The sequence below is a fragment of the Lutra lutra genome, chromosome 4 (genome assembly GCF_902655055.1).
Source record: "Lutra lutra chromosome 4, mLutLut1.2, whole genome shotgun sequence".
Lineage (NCBI taxonomy): Eukaryota > Metazoa > Chordata > Mammalia > Carnivora > Mustelidae > Lutra > Lutra lutra.
The window spans coordinates 48,337,381-48,364,748 of NC_062281.1; the positions used below are offsets into that span (position 1 = coordinate 48,337,381).

Below are 27,368 nucleotides of genomic sequence, written 5' to 3' on the forward strand. Positions count from 1 at the left end.
CTATAGACCATAGCAAAGACATTGGATTTTAGTCTAAGAGCAATGGAAAGGCATTGGAGAATTTTCAAGAGGAAAGGGAAATGACCTGATTTGTACTCACAAACATCACTATGGTTTCTGTGTGAAGAATGGGTTTCAGGAGGGAAGCAGAGAATAACTGGCAGGTTGTTGGAGTAGTACAGAGGGATACCATGTTGGTAGTGGAGATAGAGCAAAAGGGTGGGTACAGGATATATTTTGAATGTAATCAGAACAAGTCTTTGTTACAGCTTGGATCCTAGGGGTGAGAAAAAAGAAAACTAAAGATAAATTCTAGGTTTTTCACCTGAAAAACTGAATAGAGGGTGCCATTTCTGGAGATAGGGTAGACAGGGGAAGGAATACAGGGGAAAGGGGATTAAAAGGTTGAAATGTTCATATTTAGATTGAGATGCTTATTTTACATACCAACTGGATGAATCAAGTAGGTACTTGGATAATTGAGTTTGCTCCTCAGTGGAAAGATCAGTCTGAGGTACACATTAGAGAATGGTAAACATCATTAAGAGCAGGGCCCTACCTCAAATCTAAGTATAGAGAGAGCCAAAAGAATAGCTGAAATGATGGCTCTTTAAATAGATCTATAAAGTGAGATTAAAATTTCCACTATTTCACTATTTTACATATAGCCTGGAACTTAGTTCCTCAGATTCCTACTTGCCCTTTTCTTAATACACTATAATTTGATACTTGGATACATTTTGGATCCTCCTAGCATTTAACTCTAAAATGCTATGTTTCTAAATCATCTGTCAGCATCTTCTCACAAATATATACAGGACTCTATTGCCATACTTCATTCTAAGCTTAACTTCTAAGAATTTTAAGATATTTTCAATGAAAGACAAAATTTAGATCCACTTTGGTTTTTACTATTTTTACCACTAATAGTCAAACAGAAAAACATATTTATTTTCTCCAGCTTAACTTGTGTGTTTATGAATTACTTAATATATGTTTTTAAAATCATCCAACACAGTATAAATTAATATTTCCAATTCTGCTGCATGTTTAAGAATGTTTCTGAAAAGTGTAATTTTTTTAATAACTATTTGGGTATGAAAAAAAAGATGTCGTCCTATATGTTGTGTAATTTAAGAGAAGCAAGTAGTTTTGACTCTGTAGTACAGAAATGAGACAAACTAGGATAAAGAAATGGCTGGGTCATGTGAAATAACCCTTGGAGCCACTTTTTTTTTCAGTTTGAATTCAGTATCCAGCAACATCCCATTAAAATATGGCATTCTAGAATTTTCTATACCATTTTTTTTTCGTAGCAGAGAGAGCATTTAACAAAATGTTGTATACCATTACATGGACAGTTTTTGTCTCTTATTGATATGAACATTCCATTTATATTTTCTTGAAATGTGATCTTATGAATCTTATGTGCCTGGCTCAAAAAAGTATTGATGGGTCAATGGATCTATGAATGAACAGAAGGAGAAAAGAAGGAAAATTATACTCGAGCAATGTCTCTGAAGAGTTTGAGAGATAGCACCAAGAGAGTAAGAATGGAAACAATAACAAAGGAAACAATAACAATAATGTGCTAACCTATGAATCCAACAGCATTAGAGTCTCAACTCTGCAACATTTCAAAGGAGCAAATGCAACTAAATCATTATCTTTTAATGCTCTAGCACTGACTGAGTTCCAGTCATACTAAATCTGTGTTTAGGATATGATCATAGAAAACACTGTAATACGCAATATAGAAGATTGTTGAGGGATTTATCCCTCAATGTATGTACAAATTTACTTTATAGCTACAAAAGCCTACATAAATTATTGGTATTGTTATATGAACATTGTTACAACTACTTCTCAGAGAACAACCCTGCTTTCTAAGTATGTAGTTAATCTTTCTTAAATTACATACAGGGTGTGATCCCATTGTCCCCAGGATTTTTAATTGTTCCAAACCTCTGGCTTAGCAATAGCTTACTTTAAGTTATAGCTTATATCTAACAATGGTATTTATTGTAAAACATGTCATTATTTAAACTATCATGGAGGGGAAAACTCTACCAAGTAAACTTTGATACAGTATCTATTGTAAAGTTCATTCTGATTTTAGTGATGTAAAATGTAGGAAAAAAATGTTTCTCAGAATCCGAAAATAAGGCATTTGACTAGTACTCTCTGAGAGGTTTTCTCTGTGGTCAAGTGCAGGAACCAGTTGATATATATATGACTACTGCAAACGCACAGAAATATTTACTTGAGAGAAGATATCTTGACATTTTGAGGGCGATCTCAACCACATTAATTATTCTATATTCATCACAGAATCGTTTGTGAAAAAGAATACTCAGGAATATTTTTAAAGCAGATGTTCCCATGAACTAAACGTGAATGAAAATATACTTCAAAATTGGTAGGATAATACGCTAATGATTCTGCCAACTTGTCTTCAAAGAGACAGGCCCAATCACCTTTATATTAGCTCAGTCTTCTCCATGAAGATTTTCCTGACCTTTCCATCAGATCTGTTCTCATCCTCTTGAGATAAGAATCTACAATAAATACCTGTAAGAGGGTATTTCCCTTTTTGGATAAAATCTGCCTTATGGTTACTTACTGGAATACTTCCTGAAACAATCTTTTTCTCTTTACCATTTAAACTTGAGAATGGGGGGCGCCTGGGTGGCTCAGTGGGTTAAAGCCTCTGCTTTCGGCTGGGGTAGTGATCCCAGGGTCCTGGGATTGAGCCCCACGTCGTCGGGCTCTCTGCTCAGCAGGGAGCCTGCTTTCCTTCCTCTCTCTCTACCTGCCTCTCTGCCTACTTGTGATCTCTGTCTGTCAAATAAATTTAAAAAAAAAATTTTTTTTTAATTTAAACCTTGAGAATGGAATGATTGCTAATATTCCAGATGTTACTTGACTGGATATTTCTAGGGAATTACAGCAAAACCTAATGTAAAAAACCCCATAACTCTGTAGAATAAGAATCTTCCATAGGCCTTGAATAAAAAAAAAAAAAAATCCAAAAAGGACCAGAAAAACTTTATTTTTTTCTGATTTCAGCCAAAGTGCCTAATCCCAAGATAATGCATTAAGTATGTCACTTCCCAAACCTCTGGGTAAAACACTAGCTTTAGCAGATGATAAGAGATGTTTAGTGGAAAAAAAGAAAAAAGGTTGCTACATAAATTTAAATTTGGAAAACATATTTGGTGTGCTTGGAGAAGAGTAGGGACTTGAAAAAAAAAAAAAAAGATTTTATTTACTTATTTGACAGAGAATGAGAGAGAGAGAGACCAGGGGGCCTATGAGAGGGAGAAGCCTGATGTGGGGCTTGATCCCAAAACCTGAGCCGAAGGCAGTCATTTAACCAACTGAACCACTTAGGTGCCCCAAGAGTAGGGACTTTTAAAGTCAGATAGAACTGGTTATAAATGTAACCCTCATTGTCCTCTTAGAATTCTCTTCTCTTAGAAGGGGACAGTGATGACTATCATGGGTTTGTTGTGATTAAATGAGATAATGCATAGATCATATGGCTGCCTTAAAGTATGCAATATACTCTGAACTATCAATGGTTTCATTCCAGTTTTGTCATTTCTTTTGAACATTCAAGACATAAACTCATGTAATTCTTAGAACATTTTAAACAATAATGAGCCAGGATAGTACGGCTGGTTACAGTTTATTCATTGGATGTCTAGCAGTTCTGTGGGAGTGGTTCATGGGCCTCGCTATGAAGGCATGGGGATCCGAGAGTTCTGACTCTTCACAAGCTTTCCTCTTATCTGGTTCTCCTATCTGTACACCAAGGGCTCCAGTCAAGACCTGCCCTAAAGTCTATACTCAGATACCCAATTGCCTCATCAACAGTTCTTCCCTTTGATGTCTTGCAGGTACCTGAATTTTACAGATCTAAAGCCAAACTCCTCATTCTTCCAACCAAATCAACTTACCTTCCCCCATTTCCTTATCTTACTGAATGGCAACATTATTCTTCCACATGTTCAGGCCCCAGTTCTTGAGTTATGCTCAACTTCCTCCTCTCGCATCCTGCATTCAATACATTCGTAAGCTCTTTGGGATTTTCCTTCAAAATATATATCCTAATCTCTTGAATTATCATTAACTCCTCAATTTACATTCTAGTCCAAGGTTTACTGCAGTGACATTTGAATTGGTATCCCTGCTTCTATTTTACCTCCTTAAGTCTATTTAAATCAAAGCAGCCAGCATGTTCCTTTCAAACATAAGCCATATCTTGAAGCTTCCCTGCTCAAAATCTATGTTGGCTTCACATATCCCTTAGTGGAAAACCAGAGGCTTTGCAATTGTATAAAGGTCTATCTAATCTTAGATTCTGGTTCCCACTCTGACCTTTTCTTCCATATGTTAACTCAATCCTAGTCACCCTAGCCTCTTTGTGGATGCTTAAGTACTCCAAGTTTGTGCTTGCCACAGTAACTTTTCACTAACTAGTCCCTCTACCTGGAAAGTATTTCTCCCAAAAGCTGTATGTGTCATACCTTACTCCTTTCTGCTCAAATGTCTGATAAAGAAAGGACTCCCTGTCCACTAATTAAAATTGCTTCTCCATATTCCTAGCTAATTTACTGCTTGTTTTTTAATCTTAGCACCTCCTATCACAATATGTATTTACTAAGAAATTGTTTTATTGCCAATGACCTGTACATATCCTAAAATGTAAGACTGATGAGAGCTGGAGAATATCTGTTTTGTTCAAAGTTGTATCTCTAACACCTAAAATATGCCAGGAACATAAAAGGTACTCAGTAAATATTTCTTAAATGAATAAATAAATAAAGATTCTGCTAAAGATGACTCAAAAAGTGCTCTGCTGCCTAAGCAAGTTTTATAAAAAATCATAAAAACCTCTTACTTATCCATAGATTAGTGAATAACTTAAATATATTTAGCAAGCACAATGTATTTTAGCTAGAATTTTTAAATTAATTTTAGCAGACTGAATAAATATGCAGTAACAATACTCACTTTTAACATGTGCAAGAAAGGAAACAGAATGAATGCTATTTGTGTCTACTGTCTTTCTGGTGTTTTTACTGAGTCCTTTAAACCATTAACAGATAGCATACAGCAAGGAGTCAGTGAATACTATTACTGTGTATACATAATTTCCTTCCCTATGCACTTTTTTTTTGTTTTGTTTTGTCTTATTTATTATCCTTTTTAGGTATTGGAGATACAGTGAAGAAATGAAGACCATGGATCCTGGCTATCCCAAACCAATCACAGTCTGGAAAGGTATCCCTGAATCTCCTCAAGGAGCCTTTGTGCACAAAGAAAATGGTACGCAGCATGTACATTATGTATTTCATGAGTTTACTATTTCAACAATGAATTCTAATTTTTCACAATGTTAAATTAAATCATTAGAAAGTACCATACTAGGGCTATAATGTATTATATTTACATGAACTTTCCATCCTAGATTTATGTTTAATATTATGCTCCAGATGTTTTCTAACCTCAGCTTATTTCAATTTATGAGAAAAAAATCAAGGCAATTTTTTAAAAATGGAGGGTGTGGATACCTTCAAAGCAATATCACCTATTTTTCTATCAAAATGCCTATAAAGTTAGTAACAGACATATAGGGGACAGAGCTGGTCACAAGGAAGGTATTTTGTACATATGGGCTGAGACACAAAGACACCTGGCAATTGTGCATGTTGAAGATTTTAATTTTTCAATGTCACCTTTGGCTTAGAGTGTCAGCAAACAGGGACGATCCCAACAATCAATACAATCAAGCTAAGTGACTGCATGATTGCTTAATAACAAGAAGCAGAGCAGAGAGCTGCCCCCGTTCCTTGCTCTCCATCTCAGGATTTGAGTTTCAGCCAGATCCTAAGTGGAAAGTTAGCCAAGTGAGGGAGAATCCATACACTCCTATCTGTAGGCATATGTGAAATCTCAACATTTCTCTCCTCATTCAGAAATCAGTAAATAGGAATAAACCATAAAAATAGTTCAAAATAGGATTTATACACAATATTCTAGAACAAAGGAAAGAAATCATTCTAAAATATATACAAAAAACATACCCCATCAAATGATTTGTAATAGGAGCCATAAGAAAATGATATACCATTTGAGTCCTCAATAGAATGAAAAGTCTGAAACATATATGCAACAAGCATAAAATTAACATCACTTATAAAAACAAAATTAAATACATCAGTTGAGGAAAGAACAAAAAAGTTAATTGAAGAAATGGGAGGAGAATGAAAAATCAACACCACCAAGGAAGACTACAATTAACAATCAGCATATTGCCAGAATTTAAGACAACTATACACTGAGTAAAAACCTGAAGGAACTGTGACCCAGGATCAATAAACAGTAGTCAGAAAAGTCAAAGTACACAAGCTGTATTTTGACCCTTGTTATATGAAATGACATACTACATTCTGTATGATAGTGCTCCACATGTAGTATGCTATAGGGAGAGGCAAAGTAAAAAAGAAACTTGAAGCCCTGATCATAGCACTTATTGAGAATTATCAGTTTTGTGTATATTCTATTGGTTCAGAAAAAGTTAAGAGATAGAGCCTGTATGTGATCAAAGCAGAAATCCATAGACGAGGACAGTTAAAGATGAAGATATATCTGTCAAGAGGGTATCAATAAGAAAATGAAGGAAGTAACAGTGCAGTCACATTGGAGGCAATTAATCAGATCAAAATAGGGCCCAAAACTCAAACTATGCAGGTGAGGATGAGAAGAACAAAGAAATGAAAAAAGAAATGTGAAAAATGATCACATGAAGGCAGAAAATTGAGATCACCCCTATGAATTATAGGTGTCACCATGGAAGAAACTAGAGAGAGAGGGGATTTCTTGAGGTTAGAATAAAGGGATTTATTAAAGCCCAGATAAAACCAACTCTAGCTAATATTTACAGAAGTCTTACCACTGCTCTAGACTGTCTTCAATAAAAGTTATCACATACCATACAAAAATAACGCAAAGAAAATTCAACCAAGATCTTAACTGCAGTGTTATTAATTCTAGGAAGTTTGGTTAATAATTTCTTATCTTTATTAATTTTTAAACTGAGTTTATCTTTTAAGATAAAAATAACTTTTAAAATAAGTAATAAATTGTTTCAAAAGATAGAAAAGTAGACACAATACACATAATCTTAATTCCTTATCACATTAATGGTTTTCATTTTCCCTGTTTCTATCTACAAGGCCACTAATACCTGAGATATTTTATAAAATTATATATATAAAATAAACAAAAAAAATCTTCTTGCTACCCCCACCCGATGATTTTTCATATTCTTTTCCACCTGAATATTTAGTAATATTCTGTATAAGTCAATGAAATTGTACCGAGAAGTATACTCTGAACTGAATCAACTCTTTCATAAATAGTTTCTGAACTACTCTGAAGCAACATATCAAAATTTTAAAATCAGAATATGTAATTATATCCTTTTTATGTTATATTAATACAATTAACAAAATACTATCAGTTTTCACAAAGGTGAAAATTTTGTTTTGTACAAAACAGGACTGAGACTGCCAAGATCATATTCCATGAGCATTTCCCCACGATCTTCCCATCTCAAGGGTCAATTTCAAAAGAGAAAAAAAAAAGTTTTCTTATATTCAGAATTTCACGGTTTCTTTTCACATAACAAAAAAATAACTTTGTAAAATCCTGACAAATGAAGCATTTTGGGAAAATCAATGCTTACAAGTGAATAGAAACTACAGATGAAACTGCAATATATCTATGTCTTCTGGACCTTTCCTGGTCTAGCCCCCTCTTTGATATCCCTCAACACTGAACTCACTCTTAATCTTTCAGAATATTCTCCTTGAATATCTTTTTGTGATTACCCCTCCCCTTCTACTCAAATCTCATATTACAATGATCAGCTTATATGCTCATTATCCCCTCTAGTATAAACTCTTTGAAGGCAGTCACATACTAAACATTCAATAAATACTGGTCATATAAATTAATTTTATCCTTCCATTATTCTAAAAATTCCCTCCCTCAAGGAGATTTTTCATCTGTCTGAAACCTTTGTTCTGTGCAATAGCAATATCAAAGAATCTGGAAGGCTTTGGTCTATCAACAGCAAATTTTCCACTTTTCATTATCTACAAATTTCATGCTTATAGCTTCTTACCTTAAATTCATATTTTATACAATTTCTTCCCTTAGGTTTATGTATGAAAGATAACAAGTTAAAATTATTAAGTAAATACATTTATATTTATATTTTGACTCAAAGTAATTCCCTTTAAGTCTGTGCACATGAAATTTGATAGTCATAAAAGTTGGAGATTGTAGACCACTGAATGTTTTCTCTGGTCTATCCTTCCATCAATGTAGGAATTTCTTCCTTGGAATCTTCTCCTACTTGTACTCTTAAACAAACAAACGAAAGTCCACAAATTCAGCAACTCAGCTATAGGTGTTTGAAGGATATTTTTCATATTAAGGTGGCATGTGCCTCCATATACACTACTGATATTAATTCTGCCATCTTCATAAATATGAATACTTGTGGTATTTATTGAATGCCTATCATATATCAGATATACTACATAAATTCATTATCTAATTTGTCTAACATAAATACCTTTTTATGTCATTTACTATTATTGATAAATGAGGAAGTTGGCATCAGTTTAAGCAACTTATTCATAATCATAAAAAAAAGTAAGATTATATATTTGAGGTTTGAAACTAGAACATTCTAGCCCCATTAAATGTGCTGGAATGCACTATCTCCAAAGAGGAAAAGTTAACACCTTTCTCTACGGTATATCATTAAAGTAACTGATTATCTGTCATGTCTGGTTAAATTTTTTATCTTGCCATGCTAGACAAATCCAGGCTTTCTCAGAATGTACTTTCCTGAGCCATCATCCTCCTGCTTTTCGCCCGTAAGACCATCTTGATTTAACAGTTTTTTTCATTTCTCTCTTTACTTTTAGTCTTTGAAAATGCAATAATCTAAATGAGATTTGATTCATGCAGAATACAGTGGAATGATTTCTTCCTAGCACTCATTATCTGACTATGTTTTAAGCAACAGTGAGTTTTTAACAGATATAAAATTGTAGTAAAGAACTGCTGCATCCCCTCTCCTTCAAATTGTTTCTATGTTAATTGCTGTCAAGCCATACCACCTAGGTATTCTCTATTCCTTCCTTAGAAAATGCAATCTTGAGGCAAATATAAGACACTAGCCAAAGGTTGCATTTCATCTTGCTGATCACTGTTAAAATAGTTTTTTTTTTTTTAAAGATTTTATTTATTTATTTGTCATAGAGAGAGAAGCGAGAGTGAGCACAGGCAGACAGAGTGGCAGGCAGAGGCAGAGGGAGAAGCAGGCTCGCTGCCAAGCAAGGAGCCCGATGTGGGACTCGATCCCAGGACGCTGGGATCATGACCTGAGCCGAAGGCAGCTGCTTAACCAACTGAGCCACCCAGTCGTCCCTGTTAAAATAGTTTTGACTCTTGATTCTGTTGACTTGCTGAGTCCCTACTCCCTATGCTCATTCTCTGTTAAAATGTACAACTGTGATTCAGACCTGTATTTCCACAAGTTAAAGTTATTCATTCACATTTATTAAATATTAATTAACTTCTTACTAATACTCACATAAAAGTGGAAGACAGAGAATACATAGACACTATCATCCAGAGACATCTACTAAGTTAGAACAAGACAATTATGATGGGCAGTGTCTTGTTACATTTTAGGACTAAACATCAGAAAAGTCACGAGTAAAATCTGGTCAAATATGGGAGAAAAAAAAAAGTCACCACATAATTCATTACAGTCCCCACTGAATTCTTCCTCAGGATTTCTCAAAAAATAATAATTCAGGTAAGAATTCATCTGAAGTTGCTATTCTTAATAAGCATAACACCTACAAGAGTATAACATCAAAGCTGTTCTTAAAAAGGACAAAAAATGAGTACATCAACATTTCTTCCACCAACTGCTGTTTCATATTTCTTATTACTGAATGAGATGAATATTGTGGGATCAAAGTTTGACAGATTCCTATTACCAAGATTGCAGGCCACCTCTTTTCAAATACCTTTATTATTTAACTTCTACTGACCAGACTTGTTATCTCTAACAAATATACTCAATAAACTACCATTCTACTTCTGTGTACGGAGTGTGCTGCTATAAAATTTGCCCTGCATAAATATGAAAATGGAAACTTCTGACTTTTGTATGTTACCCAGTAGGTTCACAGTAATTCACTTTGACAAAAAAATTAAAGATGAAGATAATTCTAGCTGTTGGGTTTCCAGATTATAAATACAAGAAGTACGTTCACCTGTTTTGAAGGTCTTTTTAATTCTAAATCAATGCCATTATTCAACTGTGGTTGTGTAATGTACTATTATATGGCAAGTCCTCAACATTTCTTCATCCAAGCTTGTTGAGTAATTACATTGGATTTCATTAGCGTGATCAAATACCAGCTCCCTGCTGAAATATTTGAATCTACATACACCTGTTTTCACTTGGCATGTTACTCTGATTGCAAAACTGCTCTTCGAAATAGAAAGTAACAGCAGATTTTTATGGCATTGAACAGAATGATTTCCAAAATGAGGTGACCTGAAGTGATGGTCTATTCTAGATGAAATTTTTTGAAAGTTGTCAGTTTTTTGTTGCATGGGTTTTACCTATCACAACCTGTGATGTTTAATCAAGAAGTGTTTGTTAAATGACAGGAGATCTTTAAAGGACACAGTTCTAAGAAAATCATTAAGTGTTCAGACTCTAGAACTAGATCAAGCTTTAATTTCTGCTTTCACCAGAACTTGGACATGGTATCTTACCTCTGAGCATCAGTATCTTTGCCTTAAAAGTATAGGTAAATAATTCTACTTGACAGAGTGGTTATGAGGATTAAAATATGTCATTTACTGGGCTTTAAGCACAATACTTCTTCCATAATAAGTGCTCAATAATACAGGATATAGAAAACCCTCATTAATGATTATGAACTCTAAAGTAGGCATATTATTCAAAATGGCTCCCAAAATACAATTTTTACGTAATGATAACATTAAAGTATTTCCTCTTGGTTTCTTGAATTTTGTCTCAAAGCAGGAATTAAGTGCAAAAAGTGCAGTCACAAAGAAACTTGACAGGAAGCAGCTCTGGATGAAAAGCAAATACCTATTTACTTATTAAGATTCCTAGCAAAGAAAACATCTCCATAGCTTCATGACTTACAAGTTGTTGTGATTTCTTGTCCAAATGACAAAAGCGAACCTAGTGTTTAAGTACAACGGCTCCCAATACTGAGATGATTAGAAATTTCCCCTGAGGTGTTTCATGGAGTGGCCTCCTCAGGTGCATTGCATTGTACAATGTCTTCAACAGCAGCTCTGCAGGCACAGTTCATAAGGCTGCCTCAGCATATTTCAGTAAAGTTGGTATTATCACCCTGATGGGTAAATCTGAAACTACAACCTTAGAAGTAAGAAACAGAGTAAAGCTCTCCTTCCAGATTAGGACAAGATGTGTTCAGCATGATCTTTCAGTAGTCCTCTATGGATATTCTGACTCTTGGCTAAGCTTTCCATAGGCATTAGAGAGTACAACTTCTACAGTATACCAGCCAGATTTATTTCAAAAGACAGCTAAGCTGAAGATAATGTTTTCTTCCTACCAAAATGGAAGGGCCTTAAAATACATCTTTTAAAAAGTAGCCTAATTTAAATTAATAAGAATTTCTGTACATATACACCTTCAAAATAAGTGGTACCTATGTGTGTGTGTTTCCCCCTCTAGGCTTTACGTATTTCTACAAAGGAAAGGAGTACTGGAAATTCAACAACCAGATACTCAAAGTAGAACCTGGATATCCCAGATCCATCCTCAAGGATTTTATGGGCTGTGATGGACCAACAGACAGAGATAAAGAAGGACACAGCCCACCAGACGATGTAGACATTGTCATCAAACTGGACAACACAGCCAGCACTGTGAAAGCCATAGCTATTGTCATTCCCTGCATCTTGGCCTTATGCCTCCTTGTATTGGTTTACACTGTGTTCCAGTTCAAGAGGAAAGGAACACCCCGCCACATACTGTACTGTAAACGCTCTATGCAAGAGTGGGTGTGATGTAGGGTTTTTTTTTTCTTTCTTTCTTTTCCAGGAGTTTGTGGTAACTTGAGATTCAAGACAAGAGCTGTTATGCTGTTTCCTAGCTAGGAGCAGGCTTGTGGCAGCCTGATTCAGGGCTGACCTTTCAAACCCAGAGGGTTGCTGGTCCTGCACATGAGTGGAAATACACTCATGGGGAAGCTTCCATGATGCACAGTATCTGCCGTTCTTCAGTCCTTTGTCTTTCTTTGTCATTCAGTTCTAGGCCTTTCCTCTGCACGCTCAATGCCCAGTAAATTTTCAGGATTAACTAAAGAAGAGGAAAAAAAGAAGAAAAAAGATTCTTCTTAAAGGTTTCCAATATTATTTTCCTTCTGAAGCCTGAGCCCATTATCTGGGGGAAAAAAGCAAAATGGAAAAACCCATGAATTTTTGCTTTAAAGCAAAGAAAAAAAAAAAAGGTTAAACAAAAAACCCACAATTGAACTTTCAGGAAAGTGTGAAGACCCAAAACAGCTTTGTCTCCAAAGAAGATAGCTCTCTGACTGCTATGGATAGTCTCCTACACTTCATTTTTGTCAGGTGGGAGATCTGGAATACACATGCAGGACTTTAGACTGTTGGGACAGCCATTTTCCAACAAACAAGGGGCCAAAATATCTGCAATATAGTAACAGCCTTAATAATACATCCATTTTTCGTTTTATACAGCTGTTCTCAGCTATGTCCTCAATGTTTCATCACATTTATATTCATAGCTATATTCAAAAAGGACCTTTGATTGTTTTGAAGTGTTTCTAATCCCCTTCCTGCCACCTGACCCTACATCATTGTGATAATCTCCCCAAGTTGTATTAGGCCATTGCCCCGGGCCTTCCATGGGTCTGTCAGGAATATTCATTAAGAGCAAGAAGCAGTATGTCTCCAAAGTGGTTTAAAGTGACAATTATTTTGCAAGGATATGTGACTCTAGTAATACATTGGTGTAACCCTTTGAGAACTATCAGACTAGCTTTCAGAGTCTTAGGATTGTCAGTCTTGCTATCTAGTAAATTATAGAACTGGGCAATGGTAAAAACAGACACAGGTTCAAGAAGTTCAGGTTTTTAAAACAGACATCCTATAATCCCATGTAATTTTTAAGTGATTTGCGGTACTACATAAATGCGTTTATAGCAAACAGAAATGTTACTTGCCAAATTTTTTCCTGGCAAATAAAAGATATTTTATTCAGAAAATGTAAGAGTGAAATTTTATTTGAAGAACTGATTATAATAGCCTAAGTCTTTTTTTTTCTTAGACATATTGAATTTCTGTTTTAAAATCCATTGCATGAAAATTCAATTTGCCTTGGTACATGCAGTTAGCATTGCCATTTTAAAAATGACTTAAAATGATGACTCTGAGATTGCATGAATATCCTCCAGTGCATTACCTATTGCATGTCAACCATAGTTCTCAAAGGGTTAGTGTGGCTTCTGGCATTTAGCCATCCATTTGATCACTGACAGAGCCAAGAGACCACCAAAGCATTTCATTGTTGAGTGTAATTTGTCCTAACAGCAGTATTGTCATTTTCATGTGACCTGCAGTGCAGGTTTGTATCAATATTTTTTTCCTAGAGAAAAGTCAGCAACTGACAGACCTCTTTATTGATTTTTAGGAGCTGCTTCTTGCAGTGAAAGGCTTTACAGCCACTGGGCTGTGAACTTATCAGAGATGGTCAGACCGAATGCACCCCATGAGTCAGACATTGGCTTTGTGTGAAAGCCAGCTTTTGAGGGGATTAGCTTTTGAAACAATGAACAGCTTGCCTTGAACTTGATTATTGATCTGTTGACTGTCATTAACAACAACTTAAACATTGTCTTCTGTGAAAATTTTCCTTGAAGAGTCCTGTTCTATGTCTTTGCCCTTTGACCTTTAACTTGCAAACTGGCACAAACTGAAGGAAATCTGGTGTTGCTTCTCCTTTGGAGTGTTAACTGTACTCTAAAACCCTAGTAAGCATGAGCTGTTTCCTTAGAGTAGAGAGAGAGAAAGAGTGTCGATGGTGGATCTGCAGATGGACACTTTGCCATTTACATGCACACTCGAAAAATGCCCTATAGGTAGAAGTGACTTTTAGTTCTCCTTTAATATAATTTCAAGTCTAAATTCATCATTTTCAGTACAAATATAAAACTATAGGGGAAAAAAAACCTCAAAATACTTGAATGGCCAGTGTGGCTTTTATATAAAGCAGGAATTTTATACTAGTGAAAATTTCTTACTCATTTGCTAATAATACACATTTCCAGATGATTTTTAATGAGTGTAGGTACATATTCTTATTTGGAAATGGGAGAGTTTGGCTGCCTTGAATTTATATTTATACTCAACATAGCATGAAAATTAGAATGTCTTTCAGTTAAACAACATGTTTATGATTTGGTTTGGGAAAATATTTTGTAATCATGGGTGGCATGCTGCAAAGCCTTTGCAGATTGTTATTTCTTAAAACCAGAACATATATAATGTAAGGATAAGAAAAAAGAACAGTTAAAAAAGAGGAATGGCTTTACAGCAAAACATTATGCAATGCAAACTGTATTTTGACAAGATATCAGAGATTATGTATGTGAAGGCCAAGAAAGAAAGCATGGGGAGAGGACCAAAATCAGTCCTTTTGCTTTCAGTGCTTCCATTCTAGATGATGCTGATATTATAAAGAATTAGTCACTTCTACTGAGCATGGAGAACTATATACATAAGCTCACTTACACAGTGTTTGCTTATGGGAGGGTTTAATCCTTTTAGGACCTTGATGTCAAGAAAAAAGATGACTGGAAATCTTATTTTGCTAAACACAGAAATGAGGAACTATGTCATTTGGGGACATGGGTAAATCATTGAGGCATTCCATCAACCTGTATTAAACACTGATTTTACTTTTTTTTTTTAAATGAGAAAAAAACTGAAGAAGCAATCTTTTGCCTCTTACTCATTTGTCACAATATCCTGATCCGTCATAAGACTATAAGTATATAAGGGCTAGAAAATAATCATAGCATTAAGAAAGGAAAGACCCTGTCATGCTTGAATTCTGAAAATGTCATGGATAAGTGTTGGGTCATATTTACTTCAATATGAGATGAGATTTATACAATAAGAAAAGGCATATACAGCTTCTCTCTTTACTAGAATAAATTTTCAGGCTATGAGGCTACAAGAGATAAGAAAAATATTAAGTTCTATATAATCACACACACCAAGATTCTATTTGTTTATTGTACACAGGGCACTTTGTGAGTATGGTTCCTGACTCCTCTTCCACTTGGGGTTTGGGGGAAAAAAGTCTCAATCCTATTGGAATAACGAAAGAGAGAGAGACCAGTTGGTCCAGCAAATAAGTATAGTGATTCAAAAACAATGTGGAGTAAATTTCCATGGGTCAACAACATAATGTACCAAGTTCAGTATCAATAGAAACATAAAATCTATCAAATATTTTTCATCAAACATCATTGATAGCATGGAAAGTTCAGACCTAGGATTTCTCAAAATGAAAACACATTCATGATCACAAAACATAATTCTCCTTCTGTTTCATTATTAATACTTTAATATAAATACAAATATAAATAAGGTAATGTTCCTTACGTAAATTAACTCTATAGTTTATAATTTTAGCCAAAATTATTGTTCTGTATATTATTAACTGGACTGAAATGAAGTATTAAAATAGCCAGTCAATCTGTATTCCCTATAAAGCAGTAAATCCACATCAAGACTGTGGAGGAGGTTATGAATTTAACTATTGACTCCTTTTAGAACAAAGTGTCTGCTGACATGGCAATCAGAATAGGTGAATACAGAAGCTCTTTACAACTACAGAGATACCATAGATAAATTAGAGAACATTATATGATACTAGCAAAGACAACTTCTGTTATAAATCAGAGGGCAAGGCTTTTCTGAATCAGATGTAATACATTACTAAGTAATAATTTACAGAAAATAATTACTAAGTAATAAAGGATAGAGACTGATTTACTGAAATAAGCAAATGTTACTTTTACTAGTCAGATTGCTTGTAATCTTTTTCTATTGACACAATTTGTTTCAAATACAATATACTTATTTTTATTCCCTTTCTGTGGGTGATTAAAAAATGCAATGTGGTGGATGAGAACATTGCCCAACTTCACTGGTAGTTCCAATATGTGGATGATGTGTATATACTGGATCCTAGGTATAGTAATATAATACTTCCAAGTTCTGCATATTATGCTGATATCTCTAGTATCAAATACATGCCCACACTTTGTGAATCTTACATAGAGTAACATATGTGTCCATATTGACTAAATTCAATGTGCTATCTGAAGAGAAATGGATGTTATAATCAAGTAGACTGAGTTAACACAAGAGTCATGAAAAGATCATTTTTTTTTTTTAAGTTTTGGAATTATTTCCAGAAACTAATAAAGGCGGTGATTTAATGATAGTATTGAGTCTGTGAGATTGTAACATATACTGAAACAACCTCGTGGATGGTGGTGAAATCTTTTTCAGCAAACATAGCGAAGAGTTCATTTCATTTTTGATGCTCTCAAGAGCACTTTCCAAAATATCACAGATGTCAAACAGAACATGCCGTCTAAACCAAAAATGTTAAATTCAGATAAGCTATTTATAAATAGCTGTAAATATAAACTCAGCCAATATATGATATCACAAAAGGTTTTAAGTCAATAGTATTAGAGGATTTAATCATTCCACTGCATCTCATGCACCTTCATGATATTGATTTATTGTGACTGCAGGTTATAACTGGCAAAGGATGTGTATCTATGTTTTAGGTTCCTCATTGCTGAAAAGGGAACCAAAGTTACATCTGAAAAATTTTATCAGTTATATTTTAAAAATTAGAACTTTATATAATAAAGAAAACAGCAACCAGATGGAGCACCACACCATAAATATGAAAATTAAATACTATATATATTAAATATAATGGAAATGGAGGAAAAAGAAAAATGAGTGTTTTGTAAAATATGAAAACTTAACTAGCACTCCTTAATACAACTGGAAATTTTACTTTAGCAACTATAAAAATAGAGAAAAATACAATTTCAAGCTCTTCATATTAGTAATGGGTATGTGACATATCAATGTATATAATTAGCCACTGGTTTTTAGATGTTACCCTACATAAATACATCTGATAGTAATGCACTGCCTTATAGGCTAAAAATGTCAAAAGTTAGGTGTTCAGTAACCTCAGTTGGAAAGATATATGTTAGAATCTCCTAAGAAAAGCCATTTCTCTAGGATAGAAATTTACCTCAGAAATCATATAACATAAACACTTGGCATTGTAGCAAAGAAGTTGCCTTAGTGTTCTAATCTCATCTAATGATAACCTTTGTCTTTCTGTCCTACTCAAATCATTTTGTATTTCCACTGGTATCATTCTGAAATGATTCAGAGATATTTCAGTTCAGATGAACATCATCCATTACAAATATCTCTTTCAATATTTTATACATATTTCTATGTTGAAACTTAAACCAATAGTATATAAAGCCTAAGAATGAACACTGATCTAAACAAACCCTGATAAATTCACAGAAATTGAGTGAAAAACAGATATAAAATGTGTCACTATTCTGGTAGAATACTGATGTAGCAGCCTTCAATTTTTAGACACAGTTGTGAGCGCATAAGTGGACAGCAACATGCATCTTTTTTTAAAAACAATGCTAATTCTTTATATGAGGTAAGGGTATAAAGTCATGAGTACTGTAAAACAGTACACAACTGAAGCTCTTTAAGGAAAATGAGGGCATACCCAGTTAATTCATGGTTAGCGCATAAGTATAAAAAAAAGAAAGATATTTATGAAGATTTCTAAAGATTCTATGCCTTTCCAATTTAAAGAGCACTGCATCTTAAAAATCTGTCTTATACTTACATTGGACTGGGGGTAATATTCAAGTTTGCACTCAATGTGGCCTTATATTGAAGGCACACTGGGCATTGTAAGACATATACATCATAAACTAGAATGTCATGCTGATTCATGTAACTTTGCCATGTGCTCTGCTATAGAGCTGGATTTATATGCCCTTAAGAAGGGAGAAGAAAATCAATTAAATATAGATATGAAAATATAATTGTATCATGTTAGGCCACTTAGTTTCAGAGTAAGATGTCATTAACCCTTATTTCACATAGAAAAACCAGAAGGAAAGAATGGTGTAAGGAATAAAATGATTAACTTTTTGACTTATGAAGATGTTTCTTGAGTATTTTATCTACTTGGTTTTCTCCATAAAAAAAAAAAAAAAACACATGAAATACAGACATATCTGTAGTACTGGTCTGTAGCTAGATTTGATCCCAGGCATAACACTTTTTGACACAGGCCTTTTTATAAATGCCTCATATACGATGAAGCTTTGGTGAGATGTGACTGCATGCTAGGATGCTTTTTTCCTAGGATAGGATATGGTGCTGCTTGTACTTGCCACATTTTGTATGAATATATGTTTCTATGTTGGCCTGTCTTGCTAAGATATGGATGAATAAAGCCTGGTGTGAGCTGTCGATTTGCAAAGTCACTAGAATGCATGTTTCATTTGTTCTTTCGTAATGCCAGTTTGAACTTGTTCCCTCTCTATATATTGATAACCCAGTTATGAAGGTAAAACACAGTTTCCCTGAGTGACTGATTCAGTCCTTAAATCAATGTCATAATCTTTGCTACCACTGAAATAACATCACAGCGGCCACATTATTGCCTGTCTTCTCACAGCTCTTTTGTAGTACTACTGCCTGGGTAAAATTAGGGTTGTTCTTGTTTTTGTTATTTTATCACTTCTTTTCTATCTGAAGTGGAATATGTTATTCTTTTATATGTTCATAAATACAAAATTTCACAATCTTAGTTATTTTGTGACTTTCAAACAAACCTGATTTCTTAACAAGGATGACTGGGTGTCTGGTTTTTCTGCTCCTCCAATTCTGAAATTATTTGTTTGCTTTCTGTGTGTCACCCCAAAATACAGATGGTTGGGAGGGAGATATTATTTTGTGTTGTCTTATGTAGTCTGTCCCCATTTTGTATTCCTTTCCATTTCTACCTTGCCCCTCTTTTTTTACAGATTTGATTTTACCTCCTGTTTATGAAAACCAGAACTGAGCAGCACCGTATATCAGACTGGGCCCAGAAAATGTTTCTGTTCCTCAGTAATTTCCTTCACAAGTTTCATGCAAAGACAGCTCCCAATCAATTTCACACATTTTCCAATCTCTTACATTGGATTCTAACTTCTTTAGAGTTATTCCCCTGAGGAAAGTGAAATGCTGAGTATGAAGGCTGTTGTATGTTGATAAGCCAGCTAAGAAAGTTTGGTTTTGGAGAATGTATCTTAAATAATTATACCAGAGAGTAAATACCATAACATAGTGTTTTGTTTAAGGTACATCATGTGTACATGAATGCCTAAAACCTCAATTTTTTGTCTATTTCCTTTTATGTGTGAATTACATAAATTATATATTATAAAGAGAGAGAATAAAAGAATAAAGGGTATTATAGTGGCAGCTTTTTGCTGCATTGGTTTTGACTGCATCAGCATTTCTACTGTGGACCTCTATTTTCAGGGGTTTTAGAGACTCACCCATAAAAATTTGCTTCAGGCTTAAAAGTCTTGAAAGATTTTTTTTTTTAGGTATATAATTTTAAACAAAGATATCTTGTTTTTATAGGGAGGAAATAAATGGAGTTTACTAGTTCAAATTTGTGCTACTATAACTTTTAATAAACCTAATTTTTAGCAAAAACATAGTCCATAGTCTATTGATGATTTTTTAAAAGAATCAATTATTGATATTGAGAAAATTGCCTGCTTCATCAGTGTAGTAATTTATCTTCAAGATGTTTTAAAATCTGTATATCTATATTAACATTATCTTGATTCAAGTAGTGGATCAGTATGATAATGAACACAATTTATTCCACCCATATGAGCTATCTTGTAATATAGATTTGGAAATACATATTGTGTGTGTGTATGGTGTGTGTGTGTATGTATGCATGTGTGTGTATATACATACACATACATATTTAAGAGACAGATTAAAGGGAAAAAGCTCCCATAAATTTAGTTTGTCAAATAAATACCATATGGTATATTAAAAAATAATTGCACATACATTTGTCTTTCAGAGCCAGAATGAGATACAAGCAATTGCAAAGGAAAGTTGTCTCTTGGGTAAACAGTAGACATTTTATAGCTTCTTATGAAAATCATTTTTCCTTTCTATATTGTGGTTATGGGAAATTAAAAGAATGTAATACATGAGATTAATGTAGACTTTAAATAATATTAAAACATGAAGCAGAGAGAAACACTAAGAAATTAAATATTTAGGCTATTATCTCTTGGTTGTCTGACAATACTTTGCCTTTATTTTAATTCCCCATGATATTTTCAGTTATGGAGAGGATATTAACTTCTAACTTTGAGCTTTTGGATTATTCACATTACACTCAACACTACATTAAGTTTCTGATAATATGTAGTCTTCTGTGTGTAAGGAAAGAAATAAATAACACATTTATTTGCTGAATGAGCTTTAAGGTTTGCAAGTTGTTAGTGGTTTGGTTGGTTTTTTTTTTTTTTTTTTTTTGCCCACATAGGATTCTATACATTTATAACATCTTAAATCTGGCATATATATATATATATATATTTTTTTTTTCAGATAGCTTCTACTGACAAACACAAAGCTTGTTTGTGTGCAAATATAAGGCTAAATAAATGGTGCTAAAGTGTATTATGACTGTCAGATATAATCAGGCAAAATTTTGTGGTGCTTAATTTTTTCATTGATTTTATTGATCAATGCATTGAACAGTGTTTATTATTCACAAGTTGTCTTTTATTAGTAAATCAAGGCCTCATAGCACATTGTTAAATAAAATGGTTGACTAGTCTATGTAACAGCTCACCAATCTACTATCTCTTCAACTCCTTATAATGTTGCGTCATTAAAGGTCAAGGGGTCATGCTATTAATCTCATCGCTGTAGATCATTAACATGACTGAACTTTTCCACGAAGTACTTATGTTTACAATGCTATAACCCTTTGACTGCTGCGGCAACCTTTAACCACACAAATGTCACAAGCTAGAATCATCAGCATGGTTCTTGCCATGGCAATCAAAGAGTTAAGGGCTGTGCAGTGATTTGTTTTGTATTTATTAATTTATATTTATTTTGTTTCCATTCAAGGAGGGAATTTTGGGTGGGGCAGTTTTTGTCTGCTGTAAGTGTCTTAACCTAGGGAAGGGTTAAATGGCTTTTTATACTATTGCATCTTCTGTATTTACCATCAATTCATTGTGTTGTAATTAAAAAAAACTGTCAATAAATAAGAGAAAAGAAAAACAGTTCATAGACATTGTGGTTTTACTCAATGAATGATATACATACATTTATAACTAATATGGAAGCTGTAATCTATAGCAGTAGACTTTATTACCTCTTTCTTCCTAATCAATATGAAACAGAAAATGAAAATTCTTAAGTAATTTAGGCCAAGACTACCTGTGTTTCTCTGAATGAGCAAGTATATTAAACTGGCCATATCAACTGGAGAATTGTTTAACTAACTAGATGCATGTGAAGGGCCAAGGAGAGGAGCAGGAAGCATTACCGCATCATATATATTTCAGGCAAGTAACCATGAACACAGAATATATAAAGATTTCATCCCTACCTAACAAGAATAAAGATTAATTTTTGGATAGGTGAATAGAATTTATTGTTTAAAGTCATACATCATGATTGTCTAGGTAAATTTAATCAAAGTAGTTAAATTTTGTATCAAAAGTCTTTGACAGAATCCCATTTAAGAACTTTTTTTTTTTAAATAATAGGACTACAGTAAAGGATGGCCATGAATAAAGAGCTGACTCATAGAAAACATAAGCAAAGGTAAACATTTCCATATCTACATTTTCATAAATTATTTTGAACACAGGATCAACTATGAAGTCTCTTACAACATCAAACAACATAAAAGAGGAGAGCTGAAGCAAGGTAGCTAAGACAATCATAAGGGATTTAATTGTTTGAAGTAATAAACAGTAGACTAAAGTGACAGAGAATTGTTTGTGTTCAGTTCTTTGAAATCTGCTTCTAAGGTTCATCCCTGAGAACTGGCAAAGGAGTTTAAAGGAAGACTCACAGATGAGAGTTGTTGGGACTTTTGGAACATGTCAGCCCATAAGAACCTAAAAGGTTAGCCAAGCAACAATTTGTATTTGTTGTATTTGTAGAAGGCTTTTAAACAAAAGATAACCTTTATTTTTATAAGGCTGTCAACATGAAACCATAAATAATCACGCAGAATTCAAGAATAAATATTCCTTGGGGCACCTGGGTGGCTCAGTGGGTTAAAGCCTCTGCTTTCAGCTCAGGTCATGATCCCAGGGTCCTGGGATCGAGCCCCACATCGGGCTCTCTGCTCAGCAGGGAGCCTGCTTTCCTTTGCCTCTCTCTCTGCCTGCCTCTCTGCCTACTTGTGATCTCTGTCAAATAAAATAAAATCTTAAAAAAAAAAAAGAATAAATATTCCTTGTTGTTTTTATTATCAAAGAGAAAAAAAAAACAAAACAGGAAATATCGACCTAATCCAGTAAAGTATTTTTCTTCCATACCTGAATTTTATTTATTTAATATCAAAATATAGTATTATGTGACCTATCTTGCATGATTGTTGCCACAATCAAGGACTAAACTAGAATGACACTAGCATGCTATGGAAACATAAATACCACTGAGGTGAGTGACAATGTTTGCATATTTTAAATCTTTTACACAAAGTATTTGAATGGGCATAACTTCAACCCAGTTTGATGCCCTCTTCTTCCTCTTCCTTCTCCTCCTTACCTCTACCTTCTCTCTCTCTTCTTTCCCCCCACTTAATTGTTCTATTCCTTGAAAATATATATATAATTCACTTCTATCATGTGTTCTTTACACTCATTCTTTACTTATAATTTTGTGGCACTCCTTATACTTATTTCTTTAAATTTAAATAATATATTTATAACTAAACCTAGTCTGATTCCCTATATTACCTGGCTTCTTAAGAGTATTTAATACTGATAGTAACTCTGCTATTAATAATTCTGCTCCCCTAGTCAGGTCCTATTAATTTCCTTTTCTATACCTATAGTCTGCTACAGAACCTAGCTCATAGTCAGTGCTCAGGAAAATGTTGGCTTCTAGATATTAGGGCTTAAAAATATTTCCCCCTATCATATCTAACTTTTTAAACTAATTCTTGTTAATTTATGTAAGTCCCCTTTATGTTCTTAATCTCCTTTATTCTACACCCTCTCCTGGACCCTTCTGCACAGACATGGCTTTAGCTTTGTGGAGATGATGTCTCACAAAATCCAGACTGACAATTTCCACCCACTTGCTGGACCCACTAATCTGGATTTTTCTTCTGCTTCCCAGATTCAATCTACTAAATATAAAGCATCAACATCCCTTTTTCCCCCAAAATAAGAATGCTTCCTTCTAAATTATTTAATTTATTAATGCACTAAATTCTCTTATCCATGAAAATATTGTGTTCTTGGCCTTTCCCTTTCCCTTTGCCTCTGATGTCCCCCTTTTGATATTTATTAGGTCTATGAATTCTGCCTCAACGGTATTATTGGCATCTAATTTCTCTTTGACATTCTTGTCCTAGTTAGGGTTCATAACTGAATCTTCTTGCTTAACTCAATCTCCTTCTTTTTTCTAGCTTATTTACACATTCCTGGCAGAACAATCTTTCCAAATTAGAGTTTGAATCATATCTAGGATTTTATTATTAAAACAAAGATTTTATAGGAAGACCTTTAAAAATCTATTTTTAACTTGCTTTTCAAACTTTTTCACCAATATATATTTTTATACCTAAACCATCCAAATATTTGCCACCCCTCATCCATAGTTTGGCTCATGCAAATTTGAATTTCCACTTTTCCCTTCCTTATCTTCCCTGATCTCACTGAACAGGTAAAATTCCACCAACTTTGAAACCTCATATTATCTCCTTGCATTTTGTTTTGCTTACGGTGATCCCAGTATAATTATTAATATTGCACCCCTCCTTCTCTTCAGAAATCTTCCAGTTTTAATAGTAAGTTATATGATCATACTCATGCAACTTTTAAGGCAAAATCTATAATTTTATGTGAATTTAAGCCATTATTCCTTATGAATGTCTAAGCTCTTAGGAACTGCATTCTTCTTGTTTTGTTTTGTTTTGTTTGCTTAGTTGGTCCCCGCTGTAGCTTCTAATTCAGTGCCTTGAATGAAGAAGCTCTAGAAATGCTTACTACACTAAATCAAATGGTATTTTTAAATTTTGTTATTACAGAAGTTTTATTTTGCTTTGTTATATATTCTCTAACCTGTTTTCTAGGAGTTTTTTGAATAAAGATATTTTAAAGTATTTATTTCCAAGATAAAATCTTTTAAGCCGTTGACCTTGATTTAGACTAATCTTTTTTTTTTTTTTTTAACATGTATCTTTTACTTCAACTAATCACCTTTTCAACCAGAGGAAATTTTCCAGCAACAGTAGCCAAGTAAAAGTGGGAAGACTGTTTGGGAGGCACTGGTGATTAGAGAACTGTTATCAGGACTTAAAATATTAAAAAAAGTGGGGTGCCTGGATGGCTCAGTCAGTTAAGTGTCTGACTCTTGATCTCAGCTCAGGTCTTGATCTCACGGTTATGAATTCAAGCCCTATGCTGGGCTCCACACTGGGCATGGAGTACTTAAAAAAATAAAAATAAAATACTCAAAATATCAAGTTCTGCTTACTCAAATGTGTGCACAGATATAAGAGAAATGGTTATTCATTTTCTTGTATTCCCTTGCAAAAGAGACAATGTAAAAAGACTTTGGAATAGTAATTATTCTGCCTACCTGAAGGGAAATGCAGTTCAAATTCTTGCAGGGTTAGTGTTGGGTCTGTCTATAGGGTAGGTTGTCGACATAATACTCAATATGGAAGATAAGTAAGTTCGGTGACAGGGGTTCAAAAAGGAAAGAGTCAAGTCACAGACAAAAGGAAAGATACAGATAAATAGTTCAACAGCAAGAAACGGATTTTTAAAAAATTATTTGTTGGGGCACCTGGGTGGCTCAGTGGGTTAAAGCCTCTACCTTCAACTCAGGTCATGATCTCAGGTCCTGGATTCAGCCCCCACCACCACCACCACTATTGGGGGACCCTGCTCAGCAGGGAGCCTGCTTCCTCCTCTCTCTCTGCCTGCCTCTCCGCCTACTTGGGATCTCTGTCTGTCAAATAAATTTAAAAAATAAAAAATAAAAAAAAGCAGCTCCGAAAATAGCTGTTAAATGCTTCCCTATTTAAAAAAAAAAAAAAAAAAATATTTGTTGCTTAGAACAGTTATTGGGCCCTTACACTAACAATGGCTTTCACCAGAGAATGCTTTATAGATTTTACCTGGCATGTAACATGTGTCTAAAAGCATTATCAACACTTCCAGGTCAAATGATGGATCAGGAACAGGCATATAATTTCACTTCCTCCAAAGCCCTACTAAAACTACAAGAAATGGATCTTTTCTTTTTTTTCCCTTTCTTTTCTCTCTTCTTTTTCCTTTCCTCTCCTCCCCTCCCCTCTCCTTTCATTTTTTTTCTCCAAAAGACTTAGGAAAAGGGACTACAGGAGAGAAGACAACACCAACATTTGGGAAGCTGGAAAAAAGAGGACATCTGGTAACTGGCTTAACAGACCCAAGGAGGCATATAAACTGTCAGGAGCAGAGAACAACCTCAAAATACATCACATAGAATGCAGAAGGCTCAGGGAATGGAAGCACCAAGTAGCTGTGGAAATGGGGTGAATAAAACTGAATAAATTAAGAACTAAATACTGTTTATAGGAAACAGTTAAATACCCTAGGTCATGTCCAGGCCTCCCTGTCTTTGGGCAACTGCTCTTCCTCTCACCAGCCAATAACTCAAGGTTTGTTCTGTGGAGATGGTAAAAGAAGGTCTCTGAATTGGGGAATGCCAGTGTTCTCTACCAAAAAGAGATTAAGTGAACTTCCATATTTGAAATGTTAATACAGACACCTCCCAGACTTCCTCTGCTTCATCATTGGGATGTCATCAGCTAGTCTGGGGGAGAATTTGTTGTTGCTGTTTTCTTTAGGGGGGAAAAAATGGAATACTCTTTGGTGAGTCTGATCAATCCAAGAGGAAAAACAATAAAATATGCAATATTTTGCTTCCCCAACAAAAGGCCAGCAAGATTACCCTTTATTAAAGTTCTTACTGACAAGTCCCACCCATGCAGTCAGTGCTTCCTATTAGTTTTTGTTTCCTCCTGTGAAACAGGATCAGACAACTCAGGATTTCTAGACATCTAAAGAAAAGTTCAAACAACCATAGTGACCCAACGAAACAAACACACACAAAAATAACAAGAAGGAAACGGACTGCATCATTTTAAAAAACTTTCAAAACAATCCTTATTATCTCTTAGAGAGAACAATTTTTAAAATCATTTGCATAGAAATTAAAACTTGATAGGAAAATTAAAAACTCAATAGACTAGAAGCAAAGTTAAATTTTTTTCTTCCCATGTTCCATTTCTTAGCTATACAGTATCCTCCACTAAATAATGAGAAATCCAAGATAATACTGCATTCAGAAGAACAGGAGTTTCAACAAAAGGAAGAAAGAGGTAAAGGGATTATCCAAAAGGGTGGTAAAGAACACCTGGAAGGATTACAATGGTGCACCAGTCATAAAGACAAGCAGTTCACACTGGAGCAGGGAGACCCAAGAGAGAAGCATGTTAACGACTCCATCTTCATGACTTTCGTCATTGTTGCCACCTTTTCCAACCTATGAAGCTATGTGCAATGTGCTCCTCTGGAACATGAAAATAAATGAAGAATACTAACACATAAGATCTGAGGAACAGAGATTCAATTTTTTGAAATATTCAAAGAAATTTCCTACAATAACACAAAGATAAATCGTGAAATAACAGGCCTAGAGAACAGCTAGTCCAAATAGGAGAAATGGATAACTCTAGTAGGGGTGTGTGTGTGTGTGTGTGTGTGTGTGTGTAATCATAAATAAACACAAAATGAAAC

At 34.4% G+C, this 27,368-nt stretch overlaps 1 protein-coding gene across 5 annotated transcripts in view; it reads left to right on the forward strand.

Moving 5' to 3' along the window:
- The window catches only part of MMP16 (matrix metallopeptidase 16), a 298,247-nt gene extending 271,301 nt beyond the window's left edge, over positions 1-26,946 (forward strand). For 3 of the 5 annotated variants that reach the window (XM_047726506.1, XM_047726508.1, XM_047726507.1), the window contains 2 exons: positions 5,219-5,334; positions 11,849-20,926. In XM_047726506.1, coding sequence (XP_047582462.1) covers positions 5,219-5,334; positions 11,849-12,183 — 451 coding nt within the window. In that variant the 3' untranslated portion in view covers positions 12,184-20,926. Of the gene's footprint in view, positions 1-5,218; positions 5,335-11,848; positions 20,927-22,100; positions 22,258-26,863 lie in introns of those variants that run through there. The other 2 variants (XM_047726509.1, XM_047726510.1) reach the window with 2 other exon arrangements.
- Positions 26,947-27,368: the final 422 nt, after the last annotated feature.